The sequence below is a fragment of the Canis lupus genome, chromosome 20, assembly GCF_003254725.2.
Source record: "Canis lupus dingo isolate Sandy chromosome 20, ASM325472v2, whole genome shotgun sequence".
NCBI classification, from domain to species: domain Eukaryota; kingdom Metazoa; phylum Chordata; class Mammalia; order Carnivora; family Canidae; genus Canis; species Canis lupus.
Genome location: NC_064262.1, coordinates 49,976,331 through 49,992,515, shown reverse-complemented (window position 1 = coordinate 49,992,515; position 16,185 = coordinate 49,976,331). Strand labels below are relative to the sequence as shown.

At 41.7% G+C, this 16,185-nt stretch overlaps 1 protein-coding gene across 13 annotated transcripts in view; it reads left to right on the top strand.

The window, feature by feature from the left end:
* LOC112666555 (uncharacterized) overlaps positions 1–15,915 on the top strand; it is a 36,236-nt gene extending 20,321 nt beyond the window's left edge. For 10 of the 13 annotated variants that reach the window (XM_049098469.1, XM_049098467.1, XM_049098471.1 and 7 more), the window contains one exon: positions 15,319–15,915. In XM_049098469.1, the coding sequence (XP_048954426.1) occupies positions 15,319–15,481 (163 nt within the window). In that variant the 3' untranslated portion in view covers positions 15,482–15,915. The remainder of the gene's footprint in view (positions 1–15,318) is intronic. The other 3 variants (XR_007404392.1, XR_007404390.1, XR_007404389.1) reach the window with 3 other exon arrangements.
* Positions 15,916–16,185: the final 270 nt, after the last annotated feature.

The window sequence follows — 16,185 nt, the reverse complement described above, 5'->3', positions numbered from 1 at the left end:
AAACCTGAGCAATTCCTGAGACAGCGTTACCTTAAGATGTAAGAGGTGGTGGAAATAGAAATGCTTCATGGTGACATCCTTAATCATTGAGGCCACTACCCTTCTAGGGAAGATGGACAACACACCCTTGGGTCCCATTATCTTATATACCATTGTGAACTTACCTTCAAAGCTCTTATTTCTGGCTTATAAACCAAGCCTTGGGGCACCTGGGAGGCTCAGCTGGTTGAACATCTGCCTTCGGCTCAGGTCATGATCCTGGTGTCCTGGGATGGAGCCCTGCATTGGGCTCTCTGCTCCCCGTGGAGCCTGCTTCTCCCTCTCCTCTGTCAGCTGACCCCCCTGCTTGTGAGCACTCTGTCAAATAAATGGATAAAATCTTAAAAACAAAACAAACAAAAAACCCAAGGCTTATCATTTGTTAAAGGTGTCTCTTTCCCCATAAAATTAAAAGCCACCAGGACTGTAAGAACTTTTTAATGTCTCTATCTCCAGAGCCTATCGGGCCTTGATTCATTTTGTGCTTATTATGTATGTTTTGAGGCTAGATTGCCTGGTAGAGAGGGACACTCAAAAGTTAACATGAAAACACAGTTCCTCAGCAAGAAAGACCTACTTTGAAAAGTGGTCCTGTCTTTGTCATTTTGTATTGAAAGATGCAGGCCTCAGTTGACTCATTAAATAAGTTAATATAATGAACAAGAATAATCCAGTTGATCTAAGCTCATTTTATTTCACACTTCATGAAGTGGGCAATCTCTATTCTAAAGAATCCAGAGAACTTCAAAGCAAGGAGCAGGGATGAACTATTATAGAGGAAAGCATTCAGTAATAAGGAAAGAGTATTTGGCTTCAGTTGATGGGCTGGGGTTGTATATCTGACTTTATTTAAAACAAGGAAAGCATTACAGGTAAATGACCAAACATTCCAAACAATTATGATTAGCAATCACAGTTACATTTACCTCCTCACAGTATCCAATAGAGAGCAACATGTTCCTTCACTGACTATCATACAGATCACTAAACACAGTTTGGTGTTCTAAACTATGGTGCAAATTCTAGAAGTACTTCTGGAGACTCTCATGATACACCCACAGTCCTTTGCAGTCCTGCTGATTACAAGTGGGTACGCTGCTCTCCATGACTACAGGTATGTCCTGGTGGCTTCTGGCAAGAGGTACTGACACAAACATGATTTAAGTATTTGGTATTATGAGTGGATAAAAAGTTTCAGGTTAGTAACAAAATTTTATTTATTTTATTTATTTTATTTTTATTTATTTATATTTTTTAGTAACAAAATTTTAAAAGCATAAGGGTAAAAATCAAATTTCCCTAAGAAGTAATTCCTGAACTTGCATGCATGGGCCAATACTGACTCAGAATGTATAATAGTTAAATGGAAAAAGTAACAAAGTGGATCTGAATATCCATTATTGACAAGGGATATTTTAATATATGCTTTCAGGAAGTGAAAAGTAAAAACAATAACATTTGTTAGTATACAAGTCATTTGAAAACAGAGCTAATAAGATATTTCTTTATTTTTAAGATTTTATTTATTTGAAAGAGAGAGAGCAAGAGAGAGAATGAGCAGGGGGAGGGGCAGAGGGAGAAACAGATTCCCCACTGAGCAGGGAGCCTGATGTGGGGCTCCATCCCAGGACCCTGGGATCATGCCCTGAGTCAAAGGATCATGCCCTGAGCCAAAGGCAGATGGTCAACTACTGAGCCAACCAGCTTCCCCTGAGATATTTCTTAGAAACATCCATGTAAGGGCGTTTTAACAAAAATACCCTGCACATTGTTGTTTTTACAACAATATGAGAGCTTGATTATTCTCATGATTTAGAATTTTGCCCCAGGGTTTTATTTTTGTAGTTTATCTGTTTACAGTGTTCCAAGTATGAAGAAATACATTTTATCTTCAAATGTCGATGTAGAGAAGTTTGTCCCTAATGCTCTCAAATATAACATTTACCTGTTTTCTGCTTGAAATTCTCAAAGTTTGACTAATGACCAGGGACCTGGAGACTATGGAAAATACCCCAATTCTTATGGTTTATAGAAATACAAAACCAAAACAACACTTTCAATCAAGAATTGAAACCAGGGAATACAGAATTGGAGTTACTCTGCAAGTATCTGTGGCTGGGGTATTACCTGAGCTAGGAAAGGGGATGGGAGTGGACACTTGATCTATCCCAGGAGGGTGGAGCCTGTCCTTGTACCCACCTAAGTAGTTGAGCAAGTCAATACCCCATTTCACAGTGGAAAAAAACCAGACTTAAAGGCTAAATGAATCACCCAAGACTGTATTAATAATAAGCAGCAGAGGGATCCCTGGGTGGCGCAGCGGTTTGGCGCCTGCCTTTGGCCCAGGGCGCGATCCTGGAGACCCGGGATCGAATCCCACATCGGGCTCCCGGTGCATGGAGCCTGCTTCTCCCTCTGCCTGTGTCTCTGCCTCTCTCTCTCTCTCTCTCTCTCTCTCCCTCTGTGACTATCATAAATAAATAAAAAAAAAAAAATAAGCAGCAGAGGCAAGACTTAAATTCAGCTCTGACTCTCCATATTCTTCCTACTATATCATGATGGGTCAAAGTTCCTAGATCTACTTTCCATTCACTCTTTAAATTTTTTTTAATTTACATTTTTATCAAAGTAATGTATTTCTTTAATTCAAGAATCACATAATACCATAACACTTCTAGCAATAAAAAGTGGTCTCAGGAGCACCTGGGTGAGTGTCAGTTGGGTGTCCAAATTGTGATTTTGGCTCAGACCATGATCTCAGGGTCCTGAGATTGAGCCCTATGTCAGACTCCAACCTCAGCGGGGAGTCTGCTTGGGATTCTCACTCTCCCCCTGTCCCTCCCTCCACTTTCTTTCTCTGTCTCTCAAATAAATTTTTAAAATTAAAAAAAATTTTTAAAGTGTTCATCCTCCCCAAAATTAAAATAAATCTTTAAATTAAAAAGTGATCTCTTACTCTGCCTCCCTAATTCTAATTCCTATCCCCCAAAAGCAACTGATTTCAATTTTTCTAGTCATTGTTTAGAACTTATGTCTATAGGCTTTAATCGAATAATAGCACTACTATTTCTTTTTTTTTAGCACTACTATTTCTTGATTTGTAAGTTTATTATCCTCTTTCTTTTTTTTTTTTAATTTTTTTTTTATGATAGTCGAGAGAGAGAGAGAGGCAGAGACACAGGCAAAGGGAGAAGCAGGCTCCATGCACCGGGAGCCCGACGTGGGACTCGATCCCGGGTCTCCAGGATCGCGCCCTGGGCCAAAGGCAGGCGCTAAACCGCTGAGCCACCCAGGGATCCCCTATTATCCTCTTTCTTATGTTTGTGAAAGTGGGGAATACATTTGACCAGTCTTTTTTCTAACTTCTTAAATTGAATGAAGTTATGTTCACTTTCATGAGTAAAGAATGATTTGAACCAATAAGTGCCTGTTTTTCTCATTTAACAAGCAGCCCAAAGGTAGGCAATTTGCTGGCTTAGATCCAGTTATTCAACAAATAGGGTTTCAATTGGCAGCTCTTTGATATTCTTAGTCATTGTTGTACCAGGATGCTGTTTCAGGCTCCATTGTATTCAAACACATGGGAAGAAAGGAGAAAAAAGTGTTGTACCAAATGCATATGCATTATAGATGAAACATTATAGAAAAAAACAAAAATCTCTCTGGGGACTTATGGCTCATTGGCCAAACCATGTTATAATGCAAGGGAAGTGATAATGAGCATATTTCACATTCTAGTCTCCAGAGTGGAGTCAATGAAAGAAGGAGGCTGGAAGGGCACCTGAGTGGCTCAGTTGGTTAAGTGTCTGATTTTAGCTCAGGTCTTGATTTCAGGGTCCTGGGTTCTAGCCCTGTGTTGGGCTCTGCATTTGGCAGGGAGTCTGCTTGTTCCTCTGCCCCATCCCCACCTATACTATCTCTCAAATGAAAAAGAAAGGAGGAGGCTGGGAATAGGATTATTGTAGTCGGCCAGTAGGATCTGGCCACACTTCCTCATGTTGGATCTAGCCTCCACATACACCTCTCTCTTTTTTAAAAGATTTTATTTTATTTATTTTAGAGAGAGAAATGGGGGAGGGGCAGAGAGAGGGAGAGAGAGAATCTTAAGCAGGCTCCATGCCCAGTGTGGAGCTGGATGTGAGGCTCCATTCCAGGACCTGAGCCAAAATCAAGGGTTGGTTGATAAACCAACTGAGCCACCCAGGTGCCCATCATGTTCATCATCTTTTTTTTTTAAAGATTCTATTTATTTATTCATGAGAGACACAGAGAGAGGCAGAGACACAGGCAGAGAAAGAAGTAGGCTCCACACAGGGAGCCCCACATGGGATGCAATCCCGGGTCCCCAGGATCATGCCCCGGGCCAAAGGCAGGTACCAAACTGCGCCCTGGGCCAAAGGTGCCAAACTGCTGAGCCACCCAGGCGTCCCTTCACCATCTTGAAACACAGAGTACACTGGTATTGAATACATTCATAATGTACAACCATCACCATCATCCATCTCTATGGCTCTTTCCATCTCATAAAACAAACTCTATGTTCATTAAATAAAAGTTACCAGACCCTGTGCCTCCAGCCTCTGGCAACCACCATTCTACATTCTATCCTTATGAACTGGATTACTCTGTACCTTATATAGGTGGAATGATGAAATATTTGTCCTTTTGTATCTAACTTCTTTCACTTAGTATAATGTCCTCAAGGTCCACATGTAACCTGTGTCAGGATTTCCTTCCTTTTTACGGCTCAATAAAATATCCCATTATATGTATATATCACTTTTTGTTCATCAATTCATCAATTAATAGATACTTGGGTTGCTTCCACCATTGACTATTGTGAAAAATACCGCCATGAACATGGATATGCAAATAGCTCTATAACAATCTGCTTTCAATTCTTTTTACTATAAAACTAGAGATGAAAATGCTGGATCATACAGTAATTTTATTAGAAACTGATATATGGGGGCACCTGGATGCATCTGCCTTCAGCTTAGGTCATGATCCGGGGGTCCTGGGATGAAGCCCTGCTTTGGGACTCCCTGCTCAGCAGGGAGCCTACTTCTCTCTCTCCCTCTGCCCCTCCTCCTGCTCATGCTTTCTCTCTCAAATAAACAAAATATTTTTTTAAATTTTTATTTATTTATGATAGTCACACACAGAGAGAGAGAGAGAGAGGCAGAGACATAGGCAGAGGGAGAAGCAGGCTCCATGCACCGGGAGCCCGACGTGGGATTCGATCCCGGGTCTCCAGGATCCCGCCCTGGGCCAACTGATTTCAATTTTTCTAGTCATTGTTTAGAACTTATGTCTATAGGCTTTAATCGAATAATAGCACTACTATTTCTAAATAACTAAACCTCTGCACCACCCAGGGATCCCCAAAATATTTTTTTAAAAGAAGCTAATATATGGTTTTCCATGGCAGATACACCAATTTTCATTCCTACCACAGAGTCCAAGGATTCCGATTTGTCTAGATTCTCACCAACCTTGTTATTTTGTTGTATTTGATGGAATTCCTAAGGGTTGTGAGGTCATTTCCTTTACTCCTTTAATCATGCTTTCCTTTAGTTGTGAATATACTTGTAATGTCTACTTTGACATATTTTCTGCTAACTCTGACATCTGTTAAAGCCTCATATGCATTTTCTGTTGCCTATTCTTTTTCATCCAGTGGATGAGTCATATCTTTCTGTTTCTCTGCATTTCTCATGATTTAGTTGCAACTGGACATTTTATTTTATTTTTTTAAGATTTTATTTATTTATTCATGAGAGACACAGAGAGAGGCAGAGACACAGGCAGAGGGAGAAGCAGGCTCCATGCAGGGAGCCTGATGTGGGACTCGATTCCAGGACCCCAGGATCATGCCCTGGGCTGAAGGCAGGTGCTAAACCGCTGAGCCACCCAGGGATCCCCCAACAACTGGACATTTTAGATAATATATTGCACCTTCAGTGGGTATCCCACACTCTTCCAGGCCTTGTTAGTGTTATCTATTTGTCTTTTGTTGTTTGATGACCTCCTGGATTATCTTGATGAAGTTTATTTCTGCCTCACAGCGTTAGGCCTCTGATGTTGCCATTTGGCAGAGAAGGGAGATACAGCTTTGATTATGTCCACCTTCATCTGGTACATTGGTTTTAGCAGGAAACTCTTCTCCTCCTTCTTGGACCACAGCCAGTTGATAAAATGGACTAATTGCTGACTGGTGGCTCTACTATTTTCAACAAAGTTCTTGGACAAATTTGCCCTAGAAACTAATCCAAACATATTGTGGATCCTTTATAGTAATACTGTGTGGATCCTTTATAGTAATACTGTCTGAAGATACAGTTTGACATTTGCTCTGAGCCTTAGCAGACTCCTCTTTGCAGTCTTATTCCCTGGTTCTCTCCTGTGAATGAGCTGGCCTATAGACCAAGCTGCATCTTCATTAAATCCACAAATCTGCCAATTGTCTTTCGCATCTATTTCCTGTCTTGAGAGTGGAGTGCCCTCTGGCTTTTAACTCTCATAATGTAGTAACTAAAGTTAAGTCTTTGCCAGGAGATCAAGAACTATGTTTCACAGCTTGCTCTTCCCTCACCTACAAGCAGAATTTCTCTGCTTAGGGCTCTGGAACATGGGTAGGGATAATGGCAAGCTTCTGTCTGGATTACATTCTTTCTAGGAATTGACTACTCAGTGGAGGGGAGGGACAAGAGCTTGATGTTCTCTCTGCTTTTGCCTCTTGATGGCATGGAACCACAAACTTATGAGCTGAGGCAAGGGTGATCAGTATCCCAGTATTAGCATATCATGCCCATGGTAAAGCCTATGTAACAAGAGCAGGGGCTAGGTGCAAAAAAGCGTGCTCCCACTTCTCAAGTATATCATGTGCAATATAACCTCATGTAATGGGTAGCTAGAGACAGGTTGAGATATGGTGAATTCCTGTTATTCCTAGGGAAAAAAGCCCTCCAAAAGGAAGTTGGAACAGAAAACTTTGTATTTTTGGATACACTACCCTGGAGTGGAGTGTGAGTTGAGAGGGTGAAGGGAGGGGGCAGTCATGGTTTAAATACCACAGATTCATACCTTTTTTGTAGAATTTTCATAGAATCCCTTAAATTGATGTTCCCTGTTTCCTACTTACTGTTACAATCAATTCCAGAGACTCTGAATGATTGTTTTAAACATAATTTTTAAGACTTTCACTGTGCAGTATGTCAGCAGAGCTCCTCATGCTCATACTGCAACTTGATGCATTTAAAATGCTGTAAGCGGGGATGGGATCCCTGGGTGGCACAGCGGTTTGTTGCCTCCCTTTGGCCCAGGGCGCGATCCTGGGAGACCTGGGATCGAGTCCCACGTCGGGCTCCCGGTGCATGGAGCCTGCTTCTCCCTCTGCCTATGTGTCTGCCTCTCTCTCTCTCTCTCTCTCTCTCTCTCTCTCTCTGTATGACTATCATAAATAAATAAAAATTAAAAAAAAAATAAAATGCTGTATCAGAAAATGCTCTGTAATTTATTTTATTTTATTTTTTAATTTTATTTATTTATTTATGATAGTCACACACAGAGAGAGAAAGAGAGGCAGAGACATGGGCAGAGGGAGAAGCAGGCTCCATGTACCGGAAGCCCGACGTGGGATTCACGCCCTGAGCCAAAGGCAGGTGCTAAACCGCTGCGCCACCCAGGAATCCCAATGCTCTGTAATTTAAAACATGATGGCCCTACAAGCTATAATACCACTTATCATTTATATACAAATACAATTGAGAAAATAAATGGAGGGTGTGCAAACCCATACTGGACACTTCATGAAAAATACTCCCTAGAAGATTAACACTTACAGAAGTGACTTTCCATTAATTCACTGATTTATAAACTATTAAAACTAAAGTATGGATAACACAGGGATGCCTCGGTGGCACAGTAGTTGAGCATCTGCCTTTGGCTCAAGGCTTGATCCTGGGGTCCTGAGATTGACTCCCTCATTGGGCTCCGTAGATAGCCTGCTTCTCCCTCTGCCTATGTTTCTGCCTCTCTCTGTGTCTCTCACGAATAAGTAAATAAAATCTTTAAAAAAATAAAAATAAAATATGGATAACAAACACTTTTTTGGTTTAGCATGAACTGAATATAGTGAATATCAAGATTCAAAAACTCAGCCTGGGTGGCTCAGCGGTTGAGTGCCTGCCTTCTGCTCAGGGCATGATCCTGGGGTCCCGGGATCGAGTCCCTGCGTGGAGCCTACTTCTCTCTCTGCCTGTGTCTCTGTGTCTCTCATGAATAAATAAATAAAATCTTCACAAAAAAAAAAACCCCACAAAACTCAGCCTATTTATAAGTCTGCTGGCTCACTCACTGCCAGCATGTTCTTTAGCATTTGTTCTTTCTCAAGTTCCCATACATTTCACTCGTTCCTTATTAGTCTTTTCAGCACCTGTGTAAACAAATTATTTAAACTATACATTTTTCTATTTTCCTTTTAATATACAAAGGTAATAGATTTATAGAAAGTATAGTACTATATACTTTTTGTTTTTTGAAAAATAAACCCTGATGCTTGTTTTCATATCAATAGGTGGCTTTCTGGATTTTTATGAAGGAACATAAGATGATACAAATTTATGTAATCAGTTCTTTCTAAATTTAGGCACTGAACATGTTCCCGATCTTTGGCTACTCATTCCTTTTTTTTTTTTTTAATTTTTATTTATTTATGATAGTCACAGAGAGAGAGAGAGAGGCAGAGACACAGGCAGAGGGAGAAGCAGGCTCCATGCACCGGGAGCCTGATGTGGGATTCGATCCCGGGTCTCCAGGATCGCGCCCTGGGCCAAAGGCAGGCGCCAAACCGCTGCGCCACCCAGGGATCCCTGGCTACTCATTCCTTAGTCAAAATGAGTATCAAGGTAAATATCAATAGGCCCATTAAAGAAACACTTGAAATTCCCTGCTGGGCTAAATGTGTAAAAACCAAATAAGGAGGTGGTTAGAAAATAATGCACAATATTTGAAAATATTTTTTCATGCCTCAACATCTCTTTGAAGTGAACAGATCATACTTATGAAGGATGTATAATTTATTTATTTTTTAAATTTTATTTATTTATTCATGAGAAACACAAAGAGAGAGGCAGAAACATAGGCAGAGGGAGAAGCAGGATCCATGCAGGGAGCCTAATGTGGGACTCAATCCCCAGGACTCTAGGATCACACCCTGAGCCAAAGGCAGATGCTTAACAACAGTAATAAATAGACTTCGGCAGTTCATAGCTGTCCTGTGCAGCTCCAACCTGACCATTGCTTCCTACCCCGCAAAGTAAGCACCATCCAGAGCTTTTTAGATGGTCTTTATAACTACTATTAATTTACATATATATTTTTTAAAGATATTATTTATTCATGAGAGACACAGAGGAGGCAGAGACATAGGTAAAGGGAGTAGCAGGGTAGCAGGCTCACTATGGGGAGCCTGATGTGGGACTTGATTCTAGGACCCTGGGATCACATGCTGAGCCAAAGGCAGACGCTCAACCAGAGTCACCCAGGTGTCCCAATTTACATATTTTAAATAAAATTGTATATATGTTAGGTGTACATGATCTGATATACACATATGTAGTGAAATTACAAGTAAACTAATTAATGTATCACCTCACAAAATTACCATTTCTTTGTGATGAAACCATCTGAAATTACTCTTAGAAAGTTAGAAGTATCTAATACAGTATTTTTATTTTTTATTTTTTATTTTTTTTAAATATTTATTTATTTGAGAGAGAGAGTGCACAAGCAGGGGGAGCAGCAGAGAGAGAGAGAGAGAGAGAAGCAGGCTCCCTGCTGAACAGGAAGCCTGATGTGGGGCTTGATCCCAGGACTCCAGGATCATGACCTGAGCGGAAGACAGGCGCTTATCTGACTGAGCCACTCAGGGACCCCCAGTATTTTTAATATAGTAACCATGTTACACATTAAATCTCCAGACTTGTTCACCTACATAATTGTATCCTTATACAGTCTGGCCAACATCTCTCCATTTCCCCCATCTACCATCATCTGACAACCACAGTGCTACTCTCTCTCCTTTTTTTTTTTTTTCCTTTTCTAATTGGCTCCATGCCCTGCCTGGAGCGTAACATCAGGCTGGAAGTCACAACTCTGAGGTCAGGGTCTGAGCTGAAATAAAGAGTCTGATGCTCAACTGACTGAGCCACTCTGATACCCCCTCCTCTTTGCTTCATGACTTTCTAGATTCCACATATAAGTGAGATCATGCATTTCACCTTGCATAATGTCCTACAAAGTCATGCCTGTTGTCCAATGTCAGGATCTCCTTCTTTGCTAAGGCTGAATATTGTATACACACACCACACTTTCACTATCCATTCATCTGTTGACGAAACAGGTTGTTTCCATAATTTGGCTACTATGAATAATGCTGCAATGAACATGGGAATGCATATGTCTTACAGGTACTGAACTTATATTCTGTGAATGTATAATCAGAAGGTGGTTTGCTCAACTATATGGTTAGTTTCATTTTTAGTTTTTGGAGGAATCTCCATACTGTTTACCACAATGGCTATACCAACATACATTCCCACTGGCAGAGTACAAATGTTCATTTCCTTCATGTCCTTACCAACCAACACTTGTTTCCTGTTTTTTTTTTTAAGATTTTCAAATATTATTAACTGATTTAGGAAAAACACTACCTATAATCTTAAGTGCTATTGTTGAAAGACAACTCTGAATTCTATCACTTTAAATTCATTTCTGAGAGTAATTAGTAGAAATTCACCTTGCAACAATTTGCTTTTAGAATGAGGTTCAGTAAACACGACATATATGCAACTTTATCTCTTTTGAGGATTTTCATTTATTTGACAGAGAGAGAGAGAGACAGATACAGCACAAGCAGGGGAAGCAGCAGAGGAAGGGGGAGAAGCAGACTCCCCATTGAGCAGGGAGCCTGACTTGGGGCTCGATCCCAGGACCCTGGGATCATGTGATTTCTTTCATGTTTTTAAAAAACTGGGGAGAACTAAAGGCTTTACCACATTCCTTACACTTGTATGGCTTCTCTCCATATTTCTGGTACTTCTATGGCTTGTGTCCAGTATGACATCTGATGTGCCTATTAAGGGATGAAAGATACAAGAAGACTTTTCCACATGCACTGCATTCATATGGTTTCACTTCACTAGGTTTCTTGTTCAGATTGAGATTTGGAATAAAGCTGAACTTGTCTCCACAGTGACCAGCCTCTTTAGCTGGACAGAATCTCTCTACCATAAAACTTCTGTAAAAAAAAACAAGAAGCACATTATCAATGATTGCTTTATTAACAAATTTCATATTTGTTAATAGGAAGTATTTGAACAAAATTTTTACGATTTATACCTCAAGTGTAGATTATCTCCCTTGTCGAAACTGTTTCAAGTTGAACAGAAGGAATGCTCTGCAAGAGGACCTCACCCATGCTATTATCAAAACAGTGATATTGGGGTACCTGGGTGGCTCAACTGGTTGAGCATCTGACTTCAGCTCAGGTCATGATCTCAGGGTCCTGGGATGGAGCCCATTGGGCTCCCTGCTCAGTGGGGAGCCTGCTTCTCCCCCTCTCTCTCTGACACATCCCCTGTTTATGCATACATGCTCTCTTTCTCTGTCAAATAAAATTAAAACAACAACAACAAAAAAAAACAAAACAGTGATATTCACAGGTAGAGATTGATACAGTTTCCAAATGAACTATCTTGCAAACACTGAACAACTATGCACACATAAAAATATTTGGGATGAAAATCTTGTAAGAATCACCAAATTTGAAGCAGAGGTTGCTATGTTTCTTTCCTTTAATTTTTTTTTTTTTTATGATAGTCACAGAGAGAGAAAGAGACACAGGCAGAGGGAGAAGCAGGCTCCATGCACCGGGAGCCCGACGTGGGATTCGATTCCGGGTCTCCAGGATCGCGCCCTGGGCCAAAGGCAGGCGCCAAACCGCTGCGCCACCCAGGGATCCCTCCTTTAAATTTTTATAACATACTAGCATTCTCACAGGAAACACTGCTTGCTATTACCTTAGTTTTCTCCCCTGGTTATTATACTAATCTTCAATGTCATGATCTTCCTTTTTTCCCTCTTAAATGCAAAGCCAAGACAAAGAATTTCAAAATACTATAAATTTTAGAAAAATTATTAGATTCTCTAGCATATGTTAGCTGTGACCATGCTTAGTTTATTTACCAGTGTCCTCCCTTCCCACATTCCACATCTTAGAGCAATATTGTTTTTTTTTTAAGATTTTATTTATTTATTTGAGACAGAAAGAGGAAGAGAGCACAAGGGGGGGTAGAGGGGGGAGTAGGCAGTGAGAGAGGGAGAAGCAGACTCCCCTGCTGAGTAGGAAGACTGATATGGGGCTAGATCTCATGACCCTTTGACCTGAGCCAAAGGCAGATGCTTAACCAACTGAGCCACCCAGCCACCCCTCTTAAAGCAATGCTGATGGGCAAGAAACGCTTGTCCTCTGATTAACAAGGTGAAGGTAAGCCATCATCCTTTGCTACCACAGCCAGGTTTCCTGAAGGTTTCCTGCATCACATCTCTGTAGAGTTTCTTTTATGAAAGATCCAGTAAAGCCCATTCCTCCAGGGTGAAGTTCATAGCCACATCTTCAATATGTGTTCAGTAGGATGTGTAAAACTGACAACACTGGAGAACTAGATTCCATTTCTAGGAAGGTTATAAATGATTCTTTCTTCTCCAAACATTTATTTCATTACTTGATCATCAGAAACTTACTCTCTCTGCACACGTCCTCATAAATCTAACAGCATTATGAATACGTGGAAGTTGTATGCACACTTTCCCTGTGATCACATTCCGCCTTGTTTCTCTCCAATGGCAGGGTCCACAGGTTGCTGGGAAATGACCGAAATGCAATGCAAATGAACCAAATATTATCATCTTAAGATCATCATTCTTTGTGAGAAAACTTCTTTCACCTTATTACTCATAATTTACAGCACTCAATGAGACAGAGGGCCAAATCTGCAGGAGGTTTTAAAGAATAAAAACACAATGCAGAGTAGCACAGCACACAGGAGCAGCTCCCCAGCAAGGAGCAGTTCACAGGGTGGGAGCCACCAAGGCTTTCTTATCTGCCTGTCCAGATAAGGAGCACTAGGGGAAAAGGGAGGAGTGACCCTCAAATTTTCAGTAGTTAAACATCCAGCATATGGACCCCAACCACTCATGAAAAGAGCAAACACATGTAAGGAAAATAGACATTCACACAGGCTTGTTTTTATATAAAGAAGCACTGGTCAGATGATGGCATAGTCATCAAAACTGGTTATTTGATGGTATGGCTAGAGTAAAGGCAGAGGAATGGAGCAGGAAATGTGGGCAGGAGTCTTCTTTACTATTGTTGTTGTTTTTAAGATATTTATTTATTTATATGAGACAGAGGCGGGGGAGCAGAGAGCACAAGCACAGGGCTTGGGGGGGAGGGAAGAGAGGGAGAGCGGGGAGGGCTGAGGTATGGGGGGAGGGAGAAGCAGAATCCCTGCTCAGTGAGGAGCCAGAGGTGGAGCTGATCCTAGGACCCTGGGATCATCACCTGAGCAGAAATTAGATGCTTAACTGAGCCACCCAGGCACCCCATAAAGTCACTCAAAAGTAAAGAGCAGACCTCAGCACCTTAATACACATACTCAAAGGAAGAAAGATCGATTCCAAAACTCTTAACAAATGGAATGTAATGCTGAAATATTTTGTATTTTCAGAAATTCACCTCTTTTTTGCTGGTTTGAAAATATTCTATACTGCCTTTTGAGTTTTATTAATTTCTATTAATAAAATATATTTTACAGGGCAGCCCGGGTGACTCAGTGGTTTAGCGCTGCCTGCAGCCCAGGGTGTGATGCTGGAGACCCAGGATCCCACCTTGGGCTCCCTGCATGGAGCCTGCTTCTCCCTCTGCCTGTGTTGTCTGTCTGTCTGTCTGTCTGTCTCTCTCTCTCTCTGTCTCTCATGAATTAATAAATAAAATCTTAAAAAAAAAAAAAAAAGGAAATGTCCTGAAGACACCTCAGCCCCTCTGGCCAACTTAAATAATAGTCTTTAAACTTTAACAAACCCTTAGCCCTTGTGATTGATTAACCTTTCTTTATATATCCATAGAACTACATTCTTTCCTAGAAAGTTCAGGGCAGGGGAGCCTGGGTGGCTTTGTCTGTTAGGCGACAGACTCTTGGTTTCTCTCAGGTCAGGAGATCAGGGTCCTCAGATGGATCCCCAGGCTGGGCTCTGTGCCTTGCTCACCGCAGAGTCTGCTTTTCCCTCTCCTTCACAAATAAATAATACCAAGGAAGGAAGGGAGAACAGGGCACTCCCACAAGTTGGGAAACCAGACCCCCTTTCACAATCCCCCCCACATAAGGAACTACCCTCTGAACACTGAGAAAACATCTGTAGCTGGCACTATTGCTTCTGCACCTAATTAAGAAATGTTAGGGACTACTGCACTCCCTCAACTGCCTAAACTCCTTAAAAAATTCCTATGCCCGGCAGAAACCTCCAGGGAAGGCTTTGGACAACAGTCGGCCTTCTCTGCAGGTGGCTGGCCTGAATAAAGCTCAAATTCTTTCCAATCTCTTTTCTCTTGAGTATTGGCCTTTTGAGTTACAGGCAGCAGAACTTGGGGTTTTCTTTTTTTTTAAGATTTTATTTATTTACTCATGAGAGACACAGAGAAGAGAGAGAGAAAGCAGAGACACAGGCAGAAGGAGAAGCAGGCTCCCCACCCGATGCAGGTCTTGATCCCAGGACCCTGGGATCATGACCGGAGCCAAAGGGAGACACTCAACCGCTGAGCCACCCAGGTGTCCCTAAACAGAACTTTTTCTGAACTGGCACTGACTCCATTGTCTTTCTGTGGATGCTCCTGAATGCGTGGTTACAGGTGTGCACAGGGAATTGCTGATTCAGTTTCTAGCTGAAGGTAGTACAGGTAAGAGGAGTTCAGGTCAGGACAGACTAAACTAGAGGTCTTTTTTTTTTTTTTTAAACTAGAGGTCTTATATCCTCCAGGAGTCAAAAGTTTGGTGCATAAGGCTCCGAGGCCACTCATGGGACTCTGACCCTTGTTTAGAAATGCACACTTATATGTGACCTAATGATATGTAACTGTCACTAACTAGACCTCAAGACCTGACCTTTACTGCTCACCTGCTTGTGCTCACCAACCTTTGTCCCATATTTTTCCTTAAGCTCTTTCCAGTTTCTCTCAATTCAGGCAAACGGAAAGGGAACCACCCCTCAAGCGATATCGACTGCCCTGTCAAGACCTCCAGCCAGCCTAGCCCACCCAGACCAGTTTGAGGGTAATCCTCCAATGGTGCCTACACACGATGGACCACAGAGCACCCTCTAGAATGACGGACAGCCACCTTTACCTCATTGTAATACTAAAATCTCCACCCAAGGAGGACCAAGAAACTGGTTTACATGACGTACAGCATCTGTATAGGCATGTTTTCTGAAGGTGCACACACAGCACCTCTACATACAATGACAAGGTTTTCCTATGTAAATATTCATCCTAACCCTAAATTAAAGGAACCCACTCACTGTTGCTCAGGGAATTGTGGCTTTGGAAGTTAATCCCCAGGATCTCCTCAGTTGCTGCAAATAAAGGTTTCTTGATGCAGCAACTCAGTGTAATTTCTATCTGTGACTCACCAAGCGGGGAACTCAGGTCGGTTGGGTTGCATAATGAAGAGTCTGGATCCATTTTATCTTTCCTCCTTGCTCGTGTTGAGCCTTCCAGCTATCCCTTTCCAGCCCCCACTCATTTCGTCCTTAAGAGAAAGAATCCCAAGGGCACTTGGTTCAGTGAGAAGCCTGGACCCTGTAGCTGTAGCTGGGCTCGGCGGCTCTTTTCAGTCTGACGTGGGAAACAAAGGCAGAAGGAAATGTAGATAAAATTAAACGCCCTTAAAACCTGCAGCCCATTGACAAAGACTTGAGGCAGCCAGAGTAAAACAGCTCCCAACTGTTTAACGTTAATGCCCTGCTAGAGGGAAAAAGAGCCTTAGGTTGGCAACAGTGAGGCCTCAAGTATCCTGCGAGTCTGCT